A 25,264-nucleotide genomic window follows, 5' to 3' on the forward strand; every position below is an offset into this window, starting at 1 on the left:
AGACATGCTAAACTTACCATCTTAGTCAGTTTTGCACCGCTACAACAGGATACCACAGACTGGCTAATTTATAATAAACAGATATGGGTAGGACTCAAGGCATAGTTCATCCTAAGGCAAATTCCCCTCCAGCTGTGAGCCTGTGAAATTAAACAAGTTATCTACTTCCAAAATACAATGGTGGAACAGGTGCAGGATAGATAGTCACATTCCAAAAAGGCAGAAATAGGCAAGAAAAAAGGATGACCAGGTCCCAAATTAGTCCAAAATGCAACAGGAGAAACGACGTTAAGTCTTACAGCTAGAGAATAATCTCCTTTGAGAGGATTTAGTGTTATGATCCTCAGGAGGAAGTGGGCTGCTCTTATTCAATGGGTCAGAGAATTTGTTTAGCACCCAGTTGATCTATTGGTTGCTTGCTGATACTTCTTTGACCAATTTTGATGGTAAATAAACAAGTGCATCCTGAGAAGGGCATGGATAAGCAAGGGCTCCAGCACGTAAGTCTATGTCACTGTACCAGGTAAACTATTAAAACCAGCAGACAGTCAGGCATGGTGCCTCAGGCCTGTAAATTCCAGCACTTTGGGAGGCTGAGGCAGGAGGATCACTTGAGGCCAGGACTTTAAGACCAGCCTGGACAACATGGTGAAACCCTGTTTCTACTAAAAATACAAAAATTAGCACAGTGTGGTGGTGAGTGCCTGTAATCCCAGCTGCTCGGGAGGCTGAGGCAGAAGAATCATTTGAACTGGGTGGAGAGGCTGCGGTGAGCCAAGATTGGGCCACCACACTCCAGCCTGGGTGACAGAGTAAAACTGTCTCAAAAAATAAAAAGAAAAGAAAAAGAAAATCAGCAGAGGTGGTAACTGGAGGGAAGGAAGTCTAGAAAAGATAACAGAGAAAGAAGATAATCATACCATTGTGTCACTAAGACCACCTGCAGGGGCAGGGACTGTAATTTGACCAACAAATCCTTCTCTTCTGGGTTTTTCTCAGGAAGAGAAGCCCACTGGACTTGTGGCAAGCTATTCTCTGTATATACACAAGGAAGTAGCTCTAAGTAGTGAGAGGAGTGGACTGTGGTGGGCACAGAGATGTGCCCTCCAAATACTTCTTCATTGTAGGAATGGTCAATTTGGCTCCTGGAAGTGGAGCACAGTCTAAAGCTTGTCAGCACCTTCACAGACTCCTTCAGCTACAGAAAGCCACCCTGGTCGAGTTCATGCACCTTTCTGGGGCAGCTTGCATTCAGTGACTAATAAATGTGGGAATCGAAAGGCCTGGCTACCTTGGCCAAACGTGGAGAATGCTGAAATGCTATCGCAGTGCCAGAGCTCCCTTTCGGGGTAGGTTGAGACTGTTCTTAGACCTATATTGCAGTTTAATTCCTTTTTTAACCAATCCTGCTTCCCTTTCTTTCCTTACACAAGTATTGATCTCATACTTAATAGACATCCTACATTCAGTTCTCCATCCTAGTGTCTGCTTCCCAGGGAGCCTAAATGTGACAAGTGTCTGCTAAGTGGCAGAGTCTGTGCTTGGTGACTTACCTTTGTCATTGCTGTCATTTCCCACTGCACCTTGTGAGATGTTGGATGATGTCTACTTTTTAAGATTTGAGGCGGGGAGCCTCAGGGGTTAATTGGCTTGTTCAAGGATCTACCACTTATAGTTCCCACGGATGCCAAAGGTCGTGTCTGTTCAGTCTACCATGCCAGCCACAGCCGTTGTAGGAACAACAAACAAATCAGACACGGATAACCAGTTCTTACCATAGACCAGACATTGTGTTAGGCACTTGTACCTACGCACAACATCATTCAGTTTTCACAGCAAACCAATTAAAGTAGAACGTTAGCCTCAGTTTTAGGCATGCAATGGATAAGACCAAGGCTAACAGACTTCCAGAGTAAGAGGCAAAGTTGTTTCTAGACCCCAGACCTGTCTTATTCCAAAGGCAGTGCATTCTCCTCTGAGTCAAGCTGTTTGCTCTATGTAAGGTGGAGGTCCACTCAGAGAACATGGGAGACTGGAGGCCCTGAGATATGGATTTACCTAGAAACAGCCCAAACTATGTAACATTCATTGAAATATCTACCATAAACATGAGTGTCGTCTTTCTCAGAGCGAATTTTAGACTGTTTTTTTTTTTTTTTCAGTGCAGTCCCCCACCAGCCTTCTAAACCCTGGGGTTACCTGTAATCAGGATGCCTAAGTAATTTTTGATCCAAAGCATGTCACTTGAGGGTGTCATGGGACAACAGAGGTAAACCAGGATGGCCATGGACAAAAAGAGAGATATGCTCATTCTACTATGGGGAAAACGTGTTGTTACATTTCTTAGGTGCTATTCTTCATTAATACTTAGGTGGTGCCTCAAACCAAATCACATTATAAGGTGGGTTGTAAGAAAGAGCGCTTTGGAGTGATTCTCTGAATATCCATAGCTTTAATACACTAACTTTTCTCTAGTAAATTTACCCACGATCCTGGCCTCTTGATCACGCAGCAACTCGAGATCCTCTCTGATATAAACACTGCACATTTCCGATTTGTGGAATTGTTTTCCTTTAATTAAATGAAGGGGGGAGCTGTAGTTATTTTCAACTCTGCACAAATTACTACCCAGTAGAAGCCAAATAACGCATTGTAAGTAGTACTTATTCTATTTATTGTACCCTCTATTGATGTGTGTTGGGCTTGTTCTATTTTGGAGGCACTGCCATGGTAACTGGGCTCCTGACAAAGGCCTGTGTCAGAGCAGAACTTGAACTTGCAGAACTTCGGATAAGCAGCAAAATCGTCAACCTCAGTAGACTCAGAAATAACCATCTGGAGATCGTGCTTTACTCCTGGGTATATCTCTCCATGAAGTTGGGAGGAATAAGTGGCCATTCATAAGATTTATTAGATGTGGAAGTAGTCCTGAGCAAAAGGGTGGAAGAAATTCTATTTTCACAGTCTCTTAGATACCCTCAGCAACATCTGTGTCTGTCTTTGGTTCCATTTCGGCCTTTAGGTCGAGCTCACAGCTTTAGGCAGAGAGCGTGAGCTGGTTTTCAGCCTTCAGGAAGCCAGGAAAACTTCAGATGTCTGATCTTGAGTCCATAGACTTGAGAAATAACCCTGGCTTTTCCTTTATCCTAGCTGAGAGGCTTCCCAAAACTATCTCTTTCCCAACTATAAAGTTGGATTCACGTTTATAAACTTGATGTAAACAAGGAGGGTCCTTGAACTCTAACCTTGTGTGCCTGTTAAAGCTGGTGCCCAAGGAACTAGAGAGGGATTCTGATCAATCCACCCTTCTCTGTAGAATTAGCAGGTCCCAGTGTTCCCAATGGGAGTAGATATCTAAGCTATGGGTTTTCTATAGTCCACGTGCATAGAGACTGGGAATACTAGAAGGAAGCCTGTAAGACCAAAGTTCCTTTCCCCATGGCAATTTCTTTAGAATTTTGCTTAGAAACAGATTTATCATCTATGGTATGGCCAAACCACCCTCAACGTGCCTGATCTCTTCTGATCTCAGAAGCTAAGCAGGGTCGGGCCTGGTTAGTACCTGGATGGGAGAAACAGATTTATCACTTCTACCCAATTTCTCACTTCTGAAGAGTACTGTTAAGCACAAGCAGTGACCAGGTGTCTCTGCCTTTTTCACCTCTTCCCCAGCCTTTATTCTCCTTTTTGAAATCCTTCAGCCTCTTAGTCCAGGCTTATTTTAGTCCCTGAATCAGGCCCAGGAGTGAACCGGAGCTCACGTGCTCATGGGTGGCTATGGGCCCCACCATAGACCTTGTCCTGCAATTCAGAGCCAGGATGATGAGAATTGCTGTTCTCCTATCCAGTCAAGTTTTAGCCCTAACTTATAGCTTCATCACCCCAATAGTTCATGCTTAAATTCTGTCTAGAAGCAAGATGGTCACTACCTACCAGGAGCCTCCTCAGAAGGACGAGAGGGAAAAGGCTGGCAAAGCTCCATGTGGTAAGCCCCAAGTCCCACAGAGGAGGCTGGTGGAATTAACATCATCTTGCAAACCTCTTGGCCCAAGGAAGAGCAAACCAGGGCACAGACAGGCAAAAGACAAAACATAGAAGAATTCCTTGTTTATTGAAGAAACAACCTATTGCTTGGCTGAAATAAAATCTGGAAGATTATTTTGGAGTCAGATCTTCTCATCTGAGACACTATTTCTTATACCCAACATCTGAGAGACAGACAGTTGTTAACTTAGGGTAGGCCTAATGCCCTCTCCTGCTTTTTCCAATCCATGCTCTTGCAACAAAGTGCTCAGTTTTCCCTCCTGATCCTTGGCACCCCACGTTGTCCTCAAGAGCACTTCAGTCCTTGTGTTTCCATTTGTTCTCCCTTGCCTTCAAGCCTGAGCCAGAAGGCTTGAGCTTCTCCAGGGTTCCCAAAGTTGAGGGGTCCCTGGGTCAGAAATAACAGATGTGGGTCTTGGATTTAGAGCAGATGCAGCTGTCCTCAAGTCTCTCGCCCTTTAATTTTCTTTTATTGATAATGGAAATCCCACATTTCCCTCTGATCCTCTATTTCTCTTTCCTCAAATATCCCTCTGCTATAAACTACAGCAAGGACTACCTTTGCACTCAACAGCCTTGTCCCCTGAGATTCTGAGTATTTCCAGTGAGGGGAGTCAGCTATCAAGCTAGCTCTCACCTCCTTCCCTCATTTAATCAATTCTTACTCCAGTTTGTCAAACATTCCTCTTGTCAGTGACACATTTGCTGTGGGAGATGGGCAGGGGAAGCAGAGCTGGAGATTAGGGAGGCAGTGGGACAACAGGTATGGAGCGATGCTGTAGCCGGAGAGTCTTTTTAGGATAAAAAGCAAACTAAGATATCCAGTGACTGTAATCTTCTCAGTTTTTTTAAGAGGGCAGAGTTCACAAATTGGAGAAAATAAAAATAAAAAAGCAAAGAGTACTTGAGTGTTCACATCTGGGGTGAATATGTGTAAAGGCAAGAGAGGGCAGCGTGGAGGAAGGAGGGGACAGTCCAGACAAATCCCTAATAAACTGCTGAAGGAAGACCTAGAGGGGGCTCTGTATTTTTAGGAGTGACAGAACACTTCCGGTCTGTGAAGGCTTGAGATGTTAATTATAGGACCTGTGGATGTCAGCAGAGATCTTTTAAAGAATAACTTAAGTGCCTAAAATCCCCCCAAGAATACACAGCCAGCCCGTTTTAGAAATGGCCGTCAAAGACAACAAAAGTGAAATGCGCAAATGCCTTCTACGCAGGGTGGTGCTGGGCAACCAGCTCTCGCTGCAGCCTCCCCCATGCTGTTGCTAGGAGATCGGAGGGCTATACTTCCATCATCTCCATACTTGCTGGGAGATTGAGTAATTGGTGTCTGGATGTGCGTGTGCTGCTTCCCAAAATATCTCTTTAAAAAGACGTGAGAGGGATGCGGAGCCAGTAGGTAGGATGATGGAGGGAGGACGGTGTCCCAAGAGGGCAGCGGGCTCCAAAAGCCAAGGCTGAGGCTGAGGAGAGGGGTGGGGACCCACATGGGGGATAGAGTGAGGAGCTGCTGACAGCTTTCTCAGATTCCTTTTCATCCTCTGCCTTGTTCTTCGGGACTGATCTCTTAAGTGGAATCTAGAAATTGGTGGGGACCACTGCAATTTAGGGAGCAATGTAGTTTGGTTTTCCATCCTTTCTGTTGAGACACAGCAAGGCTAGGAGAAAGCCTTTAATTTTATTTTGTAGACATTGAAATGTTAATGCACACCTTTATGGTGCTTGGTTATAGGTATTGAACTCTGTTTTGTGGGAGGGAGTTAGATAAGAAAATAGGGCATGCTTGTGGACACACACACACACACACACACACACACACACAGCCCCCAGTGATGAAAATGGCTGCTTCAGCTGCAGGGAGTCAGTGAAATAGACAGTTAGAGCCCACAGCTGTAGGGGCTCTGGAAGTTAAGATACCTGGGGATGAGACTCAGCCCTGACTCAGACAGCTACAGCACTCTTCATGAGCTTTCTCTGCCTCAGCTTCCTCATGTGTAACCTGACAGGGTTGAGCTAGTACACCTCCAAGACTGAGGAGCGTGTGGGGACCCACATGGGGGATAGAGTGGGGAGCTGCTGACAAGGTTTCCAGATTCCTTTTCATTCTCTGCCTTGTTCTTTGGGACTGATCTTTAAGTGGAATCTAGAAATTCCCGCATCCTTGGAGTCTGAAGCCTAGTTGCACTTTCTCCTCAGAGGGATAATGCCACATCACTTCTTTGTGGAGGCGTTCAATTCTCTCATTTCATTAACAAGAAAATTTCAATTGATTGCTGTGATTTACACTTTTTCAAATGTCTATTCAAATACCTATTGCTGGAAGTCTAGAAGAGGAGATTGGGAAATGGAATAAATGACTTTTAAATGATATTATTTTCCTTTTTGTCACAGTCGTCCTATAATCCTTAACGTGCTCAAAAATCCAATTTTTGATAGCACCACTTTCTTCTTTTTAACCAAGAGATGAGAGCGGAAGGGGGCAGGGCATTCAGGCTGTATTGACACTGTATTCTGATATCACAAATGAGAACTAACAATAGAGTTTTCCTTAAAGTCATCAGCCAAATGGCTGCGTGTCCTGGAATTCTATCAAGAATTAAGAAACTCACCTTAGTTCCAGCACTAACTCATAGGACAAGGACCAGATACTTATTTGTAAAAAGCAGAAGCTGGGTGAGGGGCTGGGGGTGAGGCGGGTGCTCTAGTCCTCATAGGAAGGTCAGGAAGGAAAATGCCATAATATATGTAAATGCACTCTGGAATGTAGAAGGAGTGCACAGAATGTACCGCATTCTTTTCACTGTGTGCCTGAGAAATTTATTCATTTATTCAGAAAGTATTTTTTGAGATATTGCTGCCGCCAGCCCTCATTAGGCATTCATTCACATGGCGCATGCACATGGTCAGCGTCCCTCATCATCCATCCCGTGCCCACAGGTCTAGGGAAAATGACCTCCTATCGCTACAGAAAACCGCATTCTCAATGGCTGCATCCTTTGAATACTACATGTTTTTCTAGGATGAACCTTTCCACAGTGTGAAAAATGCACTCAGATCTCTCCCACGAGTGTCTGTCTTATTTTGTTGTTGAACACTCCCGGTGGCACAAACTTCAGACATTTTACTTCCTGTGTTAATGAATGCCAATGCCTAATCATTGTACAAGCAGATGTTCCTTAGGAAAAACAAATAAAATTAAGGCTATCTTTAGGTTAACAAACAGCACCCTCCCGCCCAATCCTTGGCTGAGCAGGCAAATAAGCAATGCCTTTCGCCGATTTTTTTCTCTTTCATTAGGGATGGCAAAGCTTGCTATCACATGGATCACCCATATTCCCTCATTTTACTGGTTATTCACAGCACCCAGGGAGATTTCAGACAGACCTCAAATACATGGGCTATGAGGAGCTCTATTTGTCATGTTGACAACACTGAGAGATTATATTTTCCTAGAGAATAGGAGACACACCTGACTTTAACTTCTCTGATCCCTTTGATCCCTTTGATTTCCTGGCTGGGTGCAGTGGCTTGTGCCTGTAATCCCAGCACTTTGGGAAACTGAGGTGGGTGGATCACCTGAGGTCAGGAGTTCCAGACCAGCCTGGGCAACACGGTGAGACCCTGCCTCTACTAAAAATACAAAAATTAGCGGGGTGCGGTGGCACATGCCTGTAATCCCAGCTACTGGGGAGGCTGAGGCGGGACAATCGCTTGAGCCTGGGAGGCGGAGGTTGCAGTGAGCCAAGATTGCGCCATTGCATTCCAGCCTGGCAACAGAGCAAGACTTCATCTCAATAATATTTAAAAAAAAAGTTGTTTTCCCCTTTTGCCAAGAATGAGATGAAGCCTGGAGAACAGGTGAGGGAAAATGAGCTGATGCCCTCAAGAGTAACTAAGAATCGTGGGCTGGATGTTAGTGTTACCAGGCAGAGCTTGGTTCCTTGCCCTTTCTTTTGGGTATTTGGCAAGCCATACAGAGTTTTCAGTGGGGGGATGGATGTGGGAGGAAGAGCACAAGGGAGTCATAAAAGGATGCCAAGTAATAATGAATAAGAGTTATTTTGTGCACTCCCAGGAGATCTGAGCCCATGGGCAGTAGTTCCGAGGACGCAGATGTTGGTTCTGCACCAGGAAGTTCTTGCTAAGAAAGCTTTGCAAAATGCAAATGGACTGGGGTTGCAGGGGAGAAGTTCAAATAAATTTCCTCTCACTAGGGCTGGACCCCAAGCAAGGGTAGCCACAGACTACCTTTTACGACCCTTCCAACTCTAATGTTCTGTGTGCTGTGGGAGCCCCGAGGAAGCCATGCTGACCCATTCACCTCCTCCACCCACACCCCAACATCTCAACCTTTATTAAACCCAAAGACAGAAAAGCCTCTATTTGTCTGCAAAACCGTTCTGTCCCCAAACTAAGAAAGCGTTAATTTTGCAAAGTGCTTTTTGAAAGTCCACTAAAGAAAAGTTCTCTGGTTAAGTTGAATTAAGCAAAATAACAATCATCTTAAAGATGTCAAGTAATTATTTTTATGCTTTTTTATTTGGTCATTACCTCATTTCCAGCAAGTATGGGGGAGGGTGCTCCCTAAGGAACTCTTAATCTCTTAATTCTGGAGATAATGAATTCTTTTTTAAAGGGAAACAACCAGGGTAACTCAATTGTCCACTTGAAAAGAAACACCCAGCTTTTACTATTTTGACTCACGGTAACCTCGCTTTTTCTGGAGGTTTGTCTTGGATCTCCTAAGTGACTCAGAAAGAAAGTGGCTGTGTTTACATTTAGAAGCATTTGAAGTCATTTATAATAAATTTTTTTATGGTTTCAAATCATGCATTAGCTCATTTTAATCTAGAAATCAAAGCCTCTATTATGTAACTTATGCACGAGGAATGTAAATCTTAAGAGGGTTAGGATGACTTGCCTAAGGCTATACCTCCTTTTCTATGCATATTGGAGACATCCGTCTACATAACTACCTGCCTAGGTTCTTAACTTCCTATCTCAAGCTCCTTAATTTTCATCTATTCATTCATCCACCCATTCATTCATTTCACTCATTCAAAAATATTGAGTACCATCTCTGTGTTAGGAGCCATCCTAGACAGTGAACCAAAAGCAGTATCTGCCTGAATGAAGCTTACTTTCTACATGTAAGAAACAGTAATAAAAATTAATAAGTAAAAAATACAATATCTTCATGTAAGCAAGGAGACAAGCCTAGATAGCATATATGACAGATCTGCTGGGCTGATCATGAACTAGTATAATTAGAGGAAAAGCTCATGGGCACCGGATTAGAAGCTGGTACATGTGTACCCTGCCGTCCATGACTCTCTGAGATTGCACACAGCAATCCTTTAGAACTGAATTTAGACTCTTGAAGTGGGACCCTGACTTTGGAACTATGGGACTTTTCTGTTGCGTGATTAGGGAAGTACTGACCCCTGCCCTGCAGTGATCAGGGGCTAGGATTTAATAGCATATGTCAGTACTTCAACTCCAGCTGGATCCTGCCAGCTTAGTTTTCATGATCACACGCTGGGTCCAAGGCTTGCATGTTACAGCAAGCAGCAGCAGGATAAGCCCCATCAGAATTGATGGCTGGAGAACTACCAACTGTTCTTCTGGCATAATGGAGAGCTGGAGTTCCAGCTTTCTCGGTGATGAGGATTGATTGATTGAATGCCTTAAGCACTGGACCATAACAGGTTTCCATGGAGCTTTGCAGGAAATTTATTTCCTGTGAGAACATGTGGTTCACTACTCAACTCCTTGGATACTTGATGACCTGCTTCTCAGATTTATCCTGTGGTCTGTGTAGCATTCTTGAACTAAAGTTCTAGGCCCTTCTCTGGTTGGCCCATTCTCTGTTGAGTCAAGTCCTAGGTCCAGCACCATGTTTTCCTGTTTTGATGGTTGGAATTCTGGGGCTAAGCCTTATTATCTCTTAGGAAAATATTTTTCTACTGTGGCTGCACAGTGGAAACACCTAAAGACATTGCAGAAAATACCTATACCTTGGCCCACCCTATAATAGAAACTAACTTTTTCAGGGTAAAACATTGAGTTCTGTATCTTTCAAATTGTCCCAAGTGATCTGACCCACAGTGAAAACTGAGAACTGTTCTAATATTCACCTTGCCAGAAAAATAATACTATGTGAAGGGAATCCTCACTTCAAATTGGAGAAGGAACTTTGAGATTTCCAGGGCAGACAGAAGACAGAAGAGGTATGTAAGTCTTGCATCTTGCTATGAACACATACGTATACTTGATAAAATGTAAAAAAAATTTTAAAAAAAGAAAAACCTCCACACGCCAAATGAAACTAAAACCCAAATTAAAGTCTTAGAGACAAACCCTTGTGACCCAAAGGGATCTTAAGAGTAGACAGACAGTTTTGTGGCTGGAGTCATAGATAGCTCATGGATTAGGTGTCAGGACTGGGATTCTTATATAAAGTCAAGGTGCCATGTCAATGAGGATAGACTATAAAAACTTTGTTCACCTGCTCAGGAAGTTAGTAAGAAGTATGATGGCCTCCCTGATCTATGATTGTGTTTTGAGAGCCCTCAGCTAAGTTGGGGTTCCAGTACCAGAGAAGCTAGCCACTTCACTTAAATGGAAAATGAAGGGGAGCTGGATACGGCATTTACAGTGTCTTTAAGGGATACTTCTTTTACCTGGTGAACAGCCTCGTACCTAGTTTCCCAAACTATCACCAGGGTTCCCTCACAAAGAAAACTTGTTTCTACTGTCAGATGCTCTTGTGGCTCTTGTCTGGCCCATGTTCACTTTATACCTGCCTGACCATGGCTCTAGCGCTGGGAGGCTGACCTTGGCATCTGGGGGAAAGGCCAACCTAGGTCAGCCCCTAGTTCTTCAGATGGAAGGTGCACATTCAATACCCAGTACAACAGAAAACAAGTTTAGAGAGTTTTATTTACACATCCTGGGCAAGGAGGGCATAAGCATTCAGGAGAGCAGTCCTCCATCCCCGGGTCTTGCAATCAACCCAGGAATGATAGGTCCGGCAGAGAGAGAGCACATCTAACAACTAGCAGCACACCCACAGTAATAGGGAGTGGAGTACCTTAAATTCATGGGCAACTGCCTGATGGTCCATTTAAAGGAAGCTGGGGAAGGCAGGGAGCCCAGTCTTCTAGATAAGAGAGATGCTTCTAAATTATTATTTCTGTCCACCAGCTTGAGCTATTTGGGTTTTGTGTAGAACTGGAAACTGTGTCAAGGGTGACTGAGCCCTGAGAAAGTTAAAACTTGTATTCAAAATGGATGTCAAGGCAACATAAAATGATAAGAATTCACTACAGGGTGGAAATACGGTCACCTTTGAGAGATCAGAAACCTCACACTACACTGTGAATGGGTGTAGGCCAAATTCACACTACTCTATGTTGTGTGGTTCTGTGCTGATACAACTCCCAAACAGACCGGGAATGATTCAAACCTGGAGCTCCCTGGGAGGGAAAACATGGTAAACTGTCACCTGGGACAACTCCACAATTCAAGGTATAGACAAGATTTCCAGGAAAAAAAGAATTCTCACCGAAGATACACCAACAAAACAGAAATGACAAAACCTGAAGGTGAGACTAGTCAGATTTAAAAATCGGACAATTAGTGGCTATATTAGATTTTTGTGACCGCTATAACAAAGGACCACAAACTGAATGGCTTAAAATAACAGAAGTTTGAAATCAAGGTGTTGACAGGACCATACTCCCTCTGAAGCTCTAGGGAGAGTCCATTCCTTGCCTCTTCCAGCTTCCACTGGCTCCAGGTATTCCTTTGTGTATAGTAACATCACTCTAATCTCTGCCTCTGTCTTTACATCACACTCTCCTCAATGTATCTCAAAATTCCTGCTGCATTTTTCTTATAAGGATACATGTGATTGCATTTAGGTTGCACCTGAATAATTCAGATAAAATCCAAATTTTCAAGATCCTCGCCTTAGTTACATCTTTTCCCATGTATGGCGAAAATATTTTCTCTTTTGTTGTATACTATCCCCAGGTTCCAGGGATTAGGACATGGATGCCTTTGTTGGGGCTACCATTAAGCCTGCTACAACCTCTACCCTAGTGAGACTACAGCAACCTGTCGGAGACTCTCAACTCAAAGTATTTAAAATCTCCAAAGAGATGTAGGTAGAACATGACTCCATGAGATGTTATGAAAAGATTTTGAAAAAGGACTTGGCAGTTTTGAAAAAGATCCAAATAGAAATTCTAAGAATGAAAAATACAGTAAATGAAAGAAGAGGAAAACTCAGTAAATTAAGCAGCAGAATAGACACAACTCATGAGAGAAGAGGTCTGAAAGTCTTCTTTGAAGAAAAATCCTAAGTGCTGCAAAGAAAAATAACAAAAGAGGAGAAATGAAAGAGAGAATGAGGAGCTCCAACACATATCTATCTCAAATTCTAGAAGAAAAAACATAGTATGCCCTTGAGCAATAGATCCAAAAAAGAATGGGATGAAACAGCACTGAACAAACACCCAAGTCCTGAGATCAAAACTAAGTTCCACATAAGAAGTACAAAATATGTTTGTCTACACACATTGTAAAGAAACTAAATAACATGAAAGACCAAGAGAAAATCTAAAATGCTGCTAGAAAGAAATGGCAGATGATCTAAAGAGGAATGAGAATATTGTTTTTATAACAACCAATGCCAATCAATTAAATAATATTTCCAAAGTCTGGAGGAAAAGGACTGCTGAGCTGGGATTCCGTTTTCAGCTATACTAGCACCTTTCCATACAGAGAAAAACTAAGAGTTTTCCACTTACACACACTTACTGAAAGAATTAATAAAGACTTTAAAGAAAAAAACTGGGTACTAGGAAAAGAATAACTGGAAAGAATATTTTGTTTATGAGGTTATGGAAGGCTTCTTAAAAAATGATATTGCAAAATCTGCAATATGAAAAAAGTCAGTCAAAAAATTGGAACAAGAGCTTTTTCCAGAAGGGGAAATAGAATATGCAAAATTCTTAAGTGATGAGAGGTATTGGAATACAGGTGAGATAAGGCAAATATGGTATGAGGAGAAGTTTCAGACATTTTCAACAGCAGATCTTTTGTGACCTTACAGACCATGACAGGGAATTCAAGTTTTATTTTAAGTGAAATGAAAAGTCATTTTTAAAGAAAAAAAAAAATGAGAATGACAGAACTCAAATTTTTAAAAGTTCTACTATAAAATAGAAGACATAAGTAAAAATTTGAAGTCCAGTCTAAAAGGGAGGTCTAGTATTTAAATGATAGGATTTTCTGAGAGAAAACACAGAGAAGAATTAATCAACAATATAATTCAAGAAAATTTCCCAGAACTGAAAAAAAAAAAAAAAGAATTTCTAGATGGCAAAGTCTCATTGAAGTATCCAGCACAGTAAATTAATATAAACCTAAGACACATCTTTATAAAATTTCAAAATACTAAGTGTGAAAAGATTCTTAAAAATTTCCAGATTTAAAAAAAAAAGATCACATTTTTAAAATCAAGAATCAAGAGACTTTGGACCTCTCAGCAGCCACACTTGAAGTTAAAAGACAATCAATATATGCCTTCAAAAATTTTAAGGAAAAATTTGAACTAATATTCTATATTCAGCCAAACTGTTAGTTAAGTTAGAGGATACAATAAAAGCATTTTCAGACACAACGGGTCTCCAAAAATTTCTTGTTTGCCTTTTCTTAGAAAGCTATTGGAGGATGTGTTCCACCAAACTAAGAGGTAAACAAAGAAAAGGAAGACATAGGATAGAGAAAGGAGGAAGGAAGAACATATATGCAGAACCAAAAGGGGAAAAGTCCAAGTTCTGGAAAAGAAAGATCCCAGATGATAACTCTGCAACAGGTTGAGAGATCACCCATCTAGATTGCATCATATGAGAAGGCTACAGGAGACATTGTCCAGGCATATTAAATGGGTAAAATACATAATACACTGGAATGTTTTGAGAGGAGATTTAGGCAAATAGCTAAGAGTCTGGGTTTGAATAATGAAAATTACAAAACTCAGACAGCAAGCAAACAAAAGTCAATTACTAACTCCTAAGAAAACAAAATATTATAGAGAAAAGGGAAATAGTTATGGCTTACTGTATGCCTCAGCTCCAAATAGCACTTTTATTGTCACAATAATATAAATGCTGAACTATGGGCCGGGAGTGGTGGCTCACGCCTGTAATCCTAGCACTTTGGGAGGCCGAGGCAGGTGGATCATGAGGTCAGGAGTTCAAGACCAGCCTGGCCAGCATGATGAAACCTTGTCTCTACTAAAAATACAATGGTGGCATGCACCTGTAGTCCTAGCTACTTGGGAGGCTGAGGCAGGAGAATCGATTGAACCCAGGAGGCAGAAGTTGCAGTGAGCTAAGATCGTAGTACTGCACTCTAGCCTGAGCAACAGAGCGAGACTACATCTCAAAAAAAAAAAAAAGTTGAACAATGATCTAACCGTGTGTTTAGGAGATGATTCAGATAGGGAAAAGGAAAAAGTGAGGAGTAGAGGTAGGATTCGTAAGAGATTTTCCCAAGCCTAGGGATATTGGTGGGTGTGGAGTCCTCAAATTGCACAGGGAAGAGGTAGACTTTGGGGAAATGGCTGTGATGTGTCTGGGAACATTCTGTCCTAGACACAGAGCTCTCAGTTGTGGCACCAGAGCCACTAGATCATGATGGACAGGACATTACAGACCTTTCTCATATTTCCTAGGTGTCAATGGGCCTTGGGATTCATGAAAGGGAGGCACACCAAATGATGGCTGAGGCTGATTTTGCTCCTGTAGAATGTGGGCTAGAGTCAGATGTAGCCTGATTTAAAGGAAATGAAGCAAGTGACATTTTGCTGGGTTTGGTATAGGAGAGAAGAGTATAATTGTCTTTATGGAAATTGTTATATCATTTGTGTGGCAACTGACTTTAAAATCAGTGTGTATACTGTGATGTTCACGTGCAAGTTAAATACATCTTATATCCTAGAGGTGATCAACATAAGGAGAGCCCACATGAAAAGTGACTTTAGTAGTTAATTGCATTTAAAATTTTTTTATCAATATCAGAAAGTGTGTTAATTTGCATAATACATTATAGTTTTGCTTATTTTTTGACAGAAATGACTGATTCTGAAGATTGAGTATGAGAAGTATCGTACAGATGTTGTCATTCCTACATGGAGGAGGCAGAAGAATGTAGCAAGCCCAGCTCTCTAATGCCAGGAGTGTGGTTTTTAGCGGCTAGAGCTCTCTGGGTCCTCTGTGTATCCCTCCCTTGTCACCTGATTTCAATAGAGGCTGGGCTGGTCCTGGCATTAGCACGTCCTTGAATCCGCCTTTGGGTGTTACTTCTATGCAAAGACAGGAAGGGGAAGTTTCTGGTCTGTATAGCCAACATGTAATCTTGATAGTAAATTGTTGCTTGTTTGGAAGAATTTGGTCTGAGCCTTGCTTTTATTGTAAAACACTACCTGTAGATGGCAGATGGGGCATGGGAACTTTAGGCCTCATCTAACTCTAACCATGGGCGGCTACCAAAGACCCTGACATTTGGCAAATGGCCAAGTTTGCAGAGATCTTATTGCAAGAGAGGTGTTCCTAAATCTGAGTTCTAACATCACCCCTTTACTAGCTCCAGAACCCCACTGCTAAGCAGCTCCCTTCACCTGCAGACTCATCGTCCCCTAGACTGAGTGAAGGTGGGTGGGATTAGTATTAGGTTGGTGTAAAAGTAATTGTGGTTTTTGCCAAAGTTACGGCAAAGACGGCAATTGCTTTTGCACCAACCTAAGCACTGGGCCATGGGAAGGCACCAAAAATATCTTCCTGGTGGCTCTGGCATGACTTTTTGCTTAAGCTCAGTGGCCAAATTCTCATCCTGTCCCTAATGACCAAAGTATCATCCTGTCCCTAATGACCAAAGTCCTTCCTCACACGCTGGGTTCAGTTTGCTAGAGACTGTCAAGTCTCCTTGAACTTTGAATCTTGGCTTTAGCTCCTGCTAATAACCTCATTCCTACAGGGCTGGGCCACTGAATTGCTTTATACCAGTCTCTTGGCAGCCTGGAGCCCAGACCCTGGACCTAAGTTACCTGGCCAGCCAGACCCTAATTTCAAGGCTTCCCTATGCCAGTCAGATACCTGCCTTTCTGCCTATTGCCTGGAGCTGAGCCCCCTGCAGTCTTCAGTTTCATAGTTACTGTATGAAACTCCTTGGCAAATACTAGGCATTATTTTTATTGGTCAACTTCTTTCGACAGTTTTTGGCAGGTTTCTTAACTTAGTACTCAGTTTTCTCATCTGCAAACTGGGAATAATAATAGTATCTGCCTCCTGGGATAGGTGTAAGGGTTGGATGAGTAAAGATTCTGTAGTGGGTTGAGTAGTGTCCCCTCCAAAAAAAGACATACGCACCTCCTAATCTCCAAAACCTATGAACATTACTTTATATGGCAAAAGCTGTGCTGAAGTTAAGGATCTTGAGAGAAGGCACTTACCTGGATTTTCTGGGTGAGCTCTAAAGGCAATCCCATGTATCCTTTCAAAACAGATACCCAGAGGAGAACTCACATGAAGAGGGGGAGGTAATTTGATCAAGGAACAATTGGAGCCACCAATGGCTGGGACAGGTAAGGAACAGATTCTCCCACAGAGCCTTCAGAGGGAGTGCAGCTCTGCCCACCTTTTACTTTCAGACTTCTGGCTTTGAGAACTGTAAGAAATTAAACTTCTGGGCCGGGCGCGGTGGCTCAAGCCTGTAATCCCAGCACTTTGGGAGGCCGAGGTGGGTGGATCACGAGGTCAAGAGATCGAGACCATCCTGGTCAACATGGTGAAACCCCGTCTCTACTAATACAAAAAATTAGCTGGGCACGGTGGTGCATGCCTGTAATCCCAGCTACTCAGGAGGCTGAGGCAGGAGAATTGCCTGAACCCAGGAGGCGGAAGTTGCGGTGAGCCGAGATCGCGACATTGCACTCCAGGCTGGGTAACAAGAGCGAAACTCCGTCTCAAAAAAGAAAAAAAAAAAAAAAAAAAGAAATTAAACTTCTGTTGTCTTAAGCGACCTAGTCTGTGGTAATTTATTACAGCAGCCACCAGATAGTAATACACATGTATAAACACCCTGGCACAGGGGAAGCATCCATTTTGTTGGTTGATTTATTCTAAAAGTAAGTATATTCAATAATGTTACTAACAATAATACTTCAGAAGCGTTTTTCTCATCCAAGAAAATAGGCACCCTCATGCATGCACGGAAGGAGCGTATGGGGAAGGAAGGCCAGACGGTATACACAGGGAAGCAAGAGAGGGCTCTGGAATACAACTTCAGGTTTGGAATTTAAATTGATACCATTATAATTATACCAATAATAGGAATATACAAATGTTGTTTGGTAAAATTCAGGGTCTTTAATAGTCCAGATTGGGTTGTGGCTGGCCAAGGCATTAGTTGTTACACTTTCCTCCTTCAATCCACAGTTTCTTTGAGTGGATGTACACTATGATGCCACAGGGACATATAACTTTATTTGGATTTTTGGACAAGTCATTTTGCCCCTTATACGGCATTGCATTTTCCAAGTCTCTGCTGTTTTCACCTGAGCGTATTTTTTTTTTTAACGCAAGGAAAACCTATCTGCACCACTGAGATGAGGTATTCAGGAGGCAATGTTTCTCAGGATTCTGAGTTTTGGAGCATCTATTGCCAAGCATATGGCAGGAATATTGCCCATTTGCTAGTGTGCCTCTCAGAGGGTTGAGAAGAGGCCAGACCCTGGGAAATCTGACTGTGAAATACCGAGAGCAAGAATGTGGGCAGACCACTCTGATGGCAAGGAAAAGACAGCCTACAGCACCCCAGCTAACCCACCCTAATTTTGTCCTCCCCCACCATTATGATTTTAGAAACACTGGCGCATAGAGAGGCCAAGAGAGTGTGGCATTTTAATTCGGTTATTTCTACTCCTGAGTCATTAGATCCTCAAAGCGGCCCCAACCCTAGGGTGCCACAATAAACACATCTCTTGGGATGTTTTTAAAGTTCAATCTTTTCAAAACCCTGTCTTCTTGCTCTGTGCTGTCCAACATGGTAACCACTAGCCATATGTGACCATTTCAATATAAGCTAATTGAAATTAAATAAAAATTCAGATTCAGTTCTTCAGTCACACTGGCCATATTTCAAGTGTCCACTAGCCACATGTGGGTAGAGGCTACCATATTGGACAGTACAGATAGGGCATTTATATTGCTGCAGAAAGTAAAACAATTGACAGTGATGTTCTAGTTATCCAAGGTATAAGTTGAAAATACCAGAATTATGAATAGATCAGCCAGGAAACCTGTTCCTATGACTGATCACTTACTCTCACTACCTTCAACTAATGATTATTGCAGGCATCTGCAGTGAGCATATCTAAAAATATGTACGTATAGCTGGGTGCCGTGGTGTGCACCTGTAGTCCCAGGTAGTCAGAAGGCTAAGGCAGGAGGATGACTTGGAGCCCAGGAGTTTGAGGCTGCAGTGAGCTATGATCATGCTCATGAATAGCCAGTGCACTCCAGCCGGGGCAACATTACAAGACCCTGTCTTTAAACAAAACCAAAACCAAAAACAGACATATATACATATAGAATAAAGACAACACCATGCTTCTGGAAATTCTATACATTTTTAAAAATGTAATCATGATGTCATTTTTAGTCTCTCTTTAGGAGTATGTTATTTATTGTAAGACATCATTTTTATTAAATACACTGTAGTACAACAGACTTTCCATGTCAGGTTGAGAGAAGCTGGTCACATGATTTACAAACAAAACTTTTTTTTTTTTTTAAACACTGTATTCAGGTGTCACTTTGAAATCAGCCAAGATGCAGTGGGCCTTAGTAAAGCAATGGACTTCAAAACAGATTGCAAAACAAGAACTGGTAAGTATTAGCACAGAGACATCACATTAAAAGGAAGATAAACCAAATGAAAAGGAGAGTTCCAAATACCAGGTCACAATTGAAGGGGAAATATATCTGCAGAGAGACATTGAAATGTGTGTGTATACAGCCTGGATATATACAAACATCTCTCCAGATACAGAAGCAAATGCAGAATGTCCACATCTCCAGGCAGATTTGTAAGTCATAGGTAATGATCAAAGAACGCAGGGAGCAATGGTTCACCATAATTTGGTTATTTATCAAGGGATTACATATTTAAAATCCACATTTAATTCAAAGACCTTGTATTTAAAACATTTCCAGCTGTTTTATACATTTTTAAGCAATAGTAAGATATACAAGCTGCAAGATATAGGCCTTTACATTTCATTTTGTCTAATTTCTTTTTCCCGTTCAAACACATGGCTACTAGCAGCTTTTATGATGCTTACTCCAGTACATTGAACGTTCAGCTAACCTCCACTCAGGATCATCTTCATTAATGCATAGACTAAAGAAATAAAATAAACATGGACCTGGCCTCGAACGCATAGACTAAAAAATGACATCCCCATCTTTCTCATTTCGTCTCCTGAGACGTATGTTAAGATGGCAAAATAGTTGCTTGGCGGTGGTTGTGAAATTCACAGTGTTTTGCCAACAACACATATAAAGATATATATATATATATATATTTTTTTGCTTTGCTTTGTGTTTGTGATGAATGGAGCAAAAGTATATAAATAAATAAATACATAATTAAATAAATAAAGGTCAAAGGAAAAGAAGGGGGGGAATGCAAAAACTAAGGATATTCAAGAACCTTTGACTTGAGCAGCAGTGATTCATTCCAGCTCTGACAACAAGAAAATACCCCTTCCTGCACTGTTGTTTCTAACTATAAATGCCTCCTACCCCTCATTCTTTAGAATAACGTTTGAAATTCACATACAAGCTATCACAACCTCAGAGGTTCCACATTCCAATTATGCATCATAAAAAATCAGCTGTAACTGCTAACTTAGACATTTGGAGAGTTGGATCACTAGCCATTCCTCTCACGGGATTTCCTGTAACAGTGATATATGGCCAAACCAAAGGTCATCATTGAAAATAAAAGTCCTGAAACAGGGGAGGAAAAAGAAAAAGGGGAAGCAAGGGAATTGAGGGTACGTGTGCATATATGCAGTCATTTATTTAGTCAGATACAACAATGTTATTGGTATTACAGGCTGTCCAATTTGGGAAAAGAAAGATTCAAAGAAAGTCCATTCTTGACCAGGTAATCCTGCTGTCAGGATGCTCTGAAAAGGACAGCATTCTATACTGCTAGTTGGTGCGTTCACTCTCGGATGTGGGAATTTCTAACAGTTGCTCATCTCGCTGTGGGGTCTTGGACCACTCGCCATTGGCCTTCAAGACACTGGGCTGCCAACATTCCAATTTATATTTGGAATGCTTGAACTCTGAACTCAAGTGTAAAGGGGTCACAGTGGGACAAAGACAAGGTGAGCATAATACAAACGTGCAGAAAGACGAAAAGAAAGCAATATTCCTTTCCTGGACCAAGTGATCTATTTCAGTCCATATCTTCCTTTGCAAGGAGCCAGAGAAAGCACTCAGCGTAGTGGGATGGCTTTTATTTGGTTGTTCTGGGAAGCACATTATCTTAAATATGTCTTCCACCCATGCAGTACTGCACAGAGTTGAAAAGTGTGATGTAGTCTTACCCATGTGGAGAACGGAAGCACTAACAGCAACATGACATTAAACAGTTTTGGTTATTTAGCATATTTTAAGCAAATTATTCATACCGCACCCTACTTATAATTACCTCTATTATCGTGTGCCAATAAATTTATACATAAACACACAAACACACTATGTATGTGCATTTGTATATGTATAAATCAAGTATTTATAACACATATATAAATACATGAAAATATCACAGGTAGTGCTGATGTGAGCACATGTATAATATGAATTCCAATATAATCTTTTACAGCAAAGTCCAAAGTGTTTTCTAAATAAGCCTGATTGTGACATTGGTTCAGTGTACAAGGATTTAGCTGAAGCTAAGAGCATGATTATACATCACAATATCTCAGCTACTTGTCATCTCCTGTATTTCCTTTTGTTCTTCTAACTTCATATACTGTTTTGTGAATGTGTTAGCATGTTTTCTTTCCCGAACTACTTGTTTGTATATTAGAGTCTCTAGTGGACAGAACCATGAAGTTCAGAGTGAGAGTACTTGGATTCAGTCCCAGTGGTGCTGGAAGCTAGGCTGGAGACCTCTAGTGTGCCTCTGAGTGTCTCTGAGTCTTAATGTCCTCACCTATAAAAAATAGGAATAATTTGCTAATACACATGGAAAGTGCTTGGAAACCTATTAAATGACTTCAAAATAGAAATGATTGTCAGACTGGGTTTGGGCTAGTGAGTGGGTTTGTCACTGTTACTGCTGCAGTTTTTCACAAATTTGCTGGAAGGCCATATTTGGTGATCACTACATTTTAGGACAAGGATGCTTCTCTTCTAAAAACAGACCATGAAAAAGAAGGTAGCAGAGGAACAGCAATGAATAGTTTCAGATATTCTGTGGCTCCTTCAGATACTTTAAAAGCAATCTGATATTCTTTCAATAGGAGATGTCTCTGAAATCAGCACACACTTTTAAGACAACAGAGATAGTAATAATAATAATCAGCAATATAAATAACTATAAAACTTTGCACTTGCATAGAACCTTTCATTTCAAGACCTTTAGGGACTTGTCAGAAGGTATAAGTGGAATTTTATTTTATTTTTTGCTTTTTTCTTTCAGAGAAAAAAAGACAAAACTGGAATGGAATGCTCCCAAAGTCTCACTTGCCTTAAACAAATCTTTGCTCTAAAACTGCACAGCACTCCTTGAATTTGATCTCTTAAGTTATTACCTACTTTGCTCTCTTAAAATATAATAAATAACTTGTAGCTTCTCCCCTGAGAGCAGCTGGCCAGACATGCAGAGTGACAAACCTGTGTTGGTTTTCAGGTCATCGCTGACGGAATCTAGAAAAGGTTTTGTACAAATCTGCCCCTTCCTTACTGCTTCACAGAGTTCTACAGTGTTTTAACAGTACCATGGGTCCTTAATATGATACATACGTGCACGTATATATCATGGAGATATGGCTTTCATTATGTTATTATGTGTATTCTGGAGGGTTTTTTTTTCACCAACAAAGAGAACAAACAACCCAACTCTCATCTCTCATAGACCAGCATATAACTTGAACGGATGTAAGGTTCATCTTGTCAACTCCCTCGCTTGACTGCAGATGCTACTGGATTTCCTTTTGTCCCTTGTTAATTTATACTTTTGAATTTTTGAGAATTGGCTTTCAAAGCCTTTAGTGAAAAAAAAGGTGTTCCAGTAATTAACAGGCGCAAGCAAAACCTAAAACAGAGCTATCGCACCTTCAGAAACAAATATGAAATAATGTGACCTAAGATGAATGAAAATCACTCCCTTTCAATCTGGCTCATGTTATAAAGATGTCAAGTTTAGCAAAATTTCCCTCACAGAGGGTAGCAAGTTTTCTTGAGGAACAGAAATATTTTTCTTTCTTTGTATATCTGACCATTCAAACAACTGTAAATTTCTATTTAAATTTACGCCCTCTTTTTGCAAAACCGATGACTATGCCCAGAAGCACCCTTCCGATGCTTGGTCTGGGCACAACCTCCCACTGGCATGCTGTGCCAAATTTTGTATTTTGACTTTTTTAATGGAGTGAAGGAAACAAAAACAGCATACTGACAATGGAGTACACTTGGAATGAAACCACTCTCCCAACCAGAGCCCAGAGCAAGGGACTTGACCTGTGTACACTGAAGGTGAGCGCATGTGATGCCCTCAGGGTGAGGTTTCCTTTCCCTTAGGGATTGATTCTGCCCTTCCCACAGTCCCGTGGGTTCGACGTGGATGAGGATTTCCAGGCTTCAGGGTCCATATTCATTAAAACCCATCACCACCGTACAACGCAGAGACATCGATACTCAGCTAATAAACTCCATTAGCTTCCCCTAATCGTGTAAGTCGTACCTTTTATGGATCTGCTCTACCTATCAGGGGAACGACGTCTGGAGCGGTAGTGTCTGCACACAAGGTATTAATCGACGAAGACCATGCACAATTTTGCTTGCACAGTTAAAAGGACGGGTGGGCGTGGAAGTTAGGGGTCGGAGGGAAGTGAGAGCTAAAAAGTTCAATATAAGAGAAACTTGCCTCCGAATTTATAGCTCGTCTTATCGTTTCCAAGTTCTTGGCTTTCCCACCTGACCCTGAAATGATCTCTGGATGTGAATCCACCTCTTTTCAACTGAAGTTGACAAAGGGTCTGTGGATAACACTTGAGAAACAGACCAGTGCTATCATCACAACCTGCGAAGACAAAACTGTGTCCGAGCACACTATGCGCCATCTTGCGTCTCACAGAAGCCATCTTTGCTCTCTCCTGCACGTTGGTATTTCTGGTGATGGGAAAAGAATCATCCATGGCACAGAGGTCAGTAGTCTTTTTACTCCTCAGAGAGGCCCTCGGGGAAGGTGCGGAACACATTCTCCCCAGCTGACAGTTTCTGGGTATTCCCTAAGTAGGGACGGACGCCAGCTGATCCCAGTGGTTGTCTCGGTTCCTCCCACACTGCAGTTCATAATAAATCTTCTTTCTCTCTGGTTTTAATCTCCCATAGATAAAAGCTTCACAGATTGAACACAAGTTTTCTTTTTTATACACAGGCTTAAGCCATCCAAAAACAATAAGAACAGTAATAATAATAAATAAATAGAAGTGAATCCATAGAAACTCTCGATGTCTGTACAGCAGAAGTGACAAAGTTTAAGTCAAATATTTGTTTTCCCTTTTTTTCATCCACATCAAAGGCAGGAATACAACAAGGCATTGTTAGTTGTGGTGGGCAAACTGGAGTGTCTGCTGATATAACAAATTACGTTTGTTAAGGCCTTTGTCTATGCAGAGTTAATAGTAATGCAGAAGCCGGATTGATTAAAAAGAAAGGGTAAGAATCATGAAGCAGAGAAGACTAAAAAAAAACAAAAACAAAAAAAACAAACAAAGGAAAAGAAAACAAAAAGAAAAAGGAACAAACCAAGGGAGATGGAAAGAGAGAAAGAGATAATGCCGAAAAGAAGTCGATACTGTGTCTACGGATGAAGAAGTACACACTGCTTCCCTCGAGAGCTTCTCGGAGTCTTTGATGTTAGTACTTGTCAGAATGAAGGAGAGCAGCTTGGTGGCCTCCAGTGGCAGTTAAAAGATGTTCATCCTCTCGGTCCGTCTGAGGAGTACGTTGGGAAGGATCGGTCTTGGGGAAAGGGCCCTATCCTAGAATGTCCAGGTAGACGGGAGATGCCTTGGCCAAGTTCTGAAGGAGGGTATGGATGCCCTTGATGTTCTTCCTCATGTGGGGCTCTCGCTGCCAGCACCCCAGCATCAGCTCATACACCTCCTGGGGGCACGTGCGGGGTCGCTGCAGGACTCGGCCCTGAGTGATGCACTCTATCACCTGGATGGAGATCAAAGATAAGATGAGACAGGAGGAAAAGCAAAGCACATCAAAGAAACGTCAGTGCAAAAAGCAGAAGAGGGGCTTTTACAAAAGAAGCCCACTCTTGGTTTAGTTTTCTCAGAAGGAAGAGAGCAATTATTATAGGTTAGTTTATATTGTGTTTAATTTCATTGGCTTATATCCATTTTTCCAAGCCACTCTGATTTCACAAAACTGGTGGAAAAATAATTTATATGGAATGCTCCCAAACCTCACACTGGAACTCCCACATGCTGTAGTTTTTATTGGTCTGAGATGGAACCTGAGTCACTTGTGTGTTAAGACATTGACTGACAGGAAACCTCTCAGGCTATTGGATAAAGGAACTGGATTAAAAAGACAGACATGGATCTGAAAACGATGTGGGGTGCCTGACCCGGAAGCTGTGCCTAAGATATAAACATATTTGCGATAGAGTAAGAATAGAAAAAACAAAATGCCTGAGTTTTTCACTAGAAATTAATGTTCTGGTGAAATATTCAAAAGAGAAAGAACCTTGAAACTTCATTGGAGCAATACTAAACTCCCTGGACTGCATGGGTTCTGGAATGCTATGTCTGCTATTAATTTATCAGATGAGCTGCATAAAGTGACTCCTTAGTCCCATCACCAGAGGAGCAAGGACATATCAGCAA

The 25,264-nt window shown here is 41.7% G+C and overlaps 1 protein-coding gene across 2 annotated transcripts in view; it reads right to left on the minus strand.

Moving 5' to 3' along the window:
• Positions 1–18,770: 18,770 nt before the first annotated feature.
• Positions 18,771–25,264, minus strand: part of NTRK2 (neurotrophic receptor tyrosine kinase 2) — a 347,366-nt gene continuing 340,872 nt past the window's right edge. For both annotated transcript variants that reach the window (XM_021676039.2, XM_021676037.2), the window contains one exon: positions 18,771–24,587. In XM_021676039.2, coding sequence (XP_021531714.2) covers positions 24,402–24,587 — 186 coding nt within the window. In that variant the 3' untranslated portion in view covers positions 18,771–24,401. The remainder of the gene's footprint in view (positions 24,588–25,264) is intronic.

The sequence above is a fragment of the Aotus nancymaae genome, unplaced genomic scaffold (assembly GCF_030222135.1).
Source record: "Aotus nancymaae isolate 86718 unplaced genomic scaffold, 86718_ANA_hifiasm-v0.15.2.pri h1tg000041l, whole genome shotgun sequence".
Classification (NCBI taxonomy): domain Eukaryota; kingdom Metazoa; phylum Chordata; class Mammalia; order Primates; family Aotidae; genus Aotus; species Aotus nancymaae.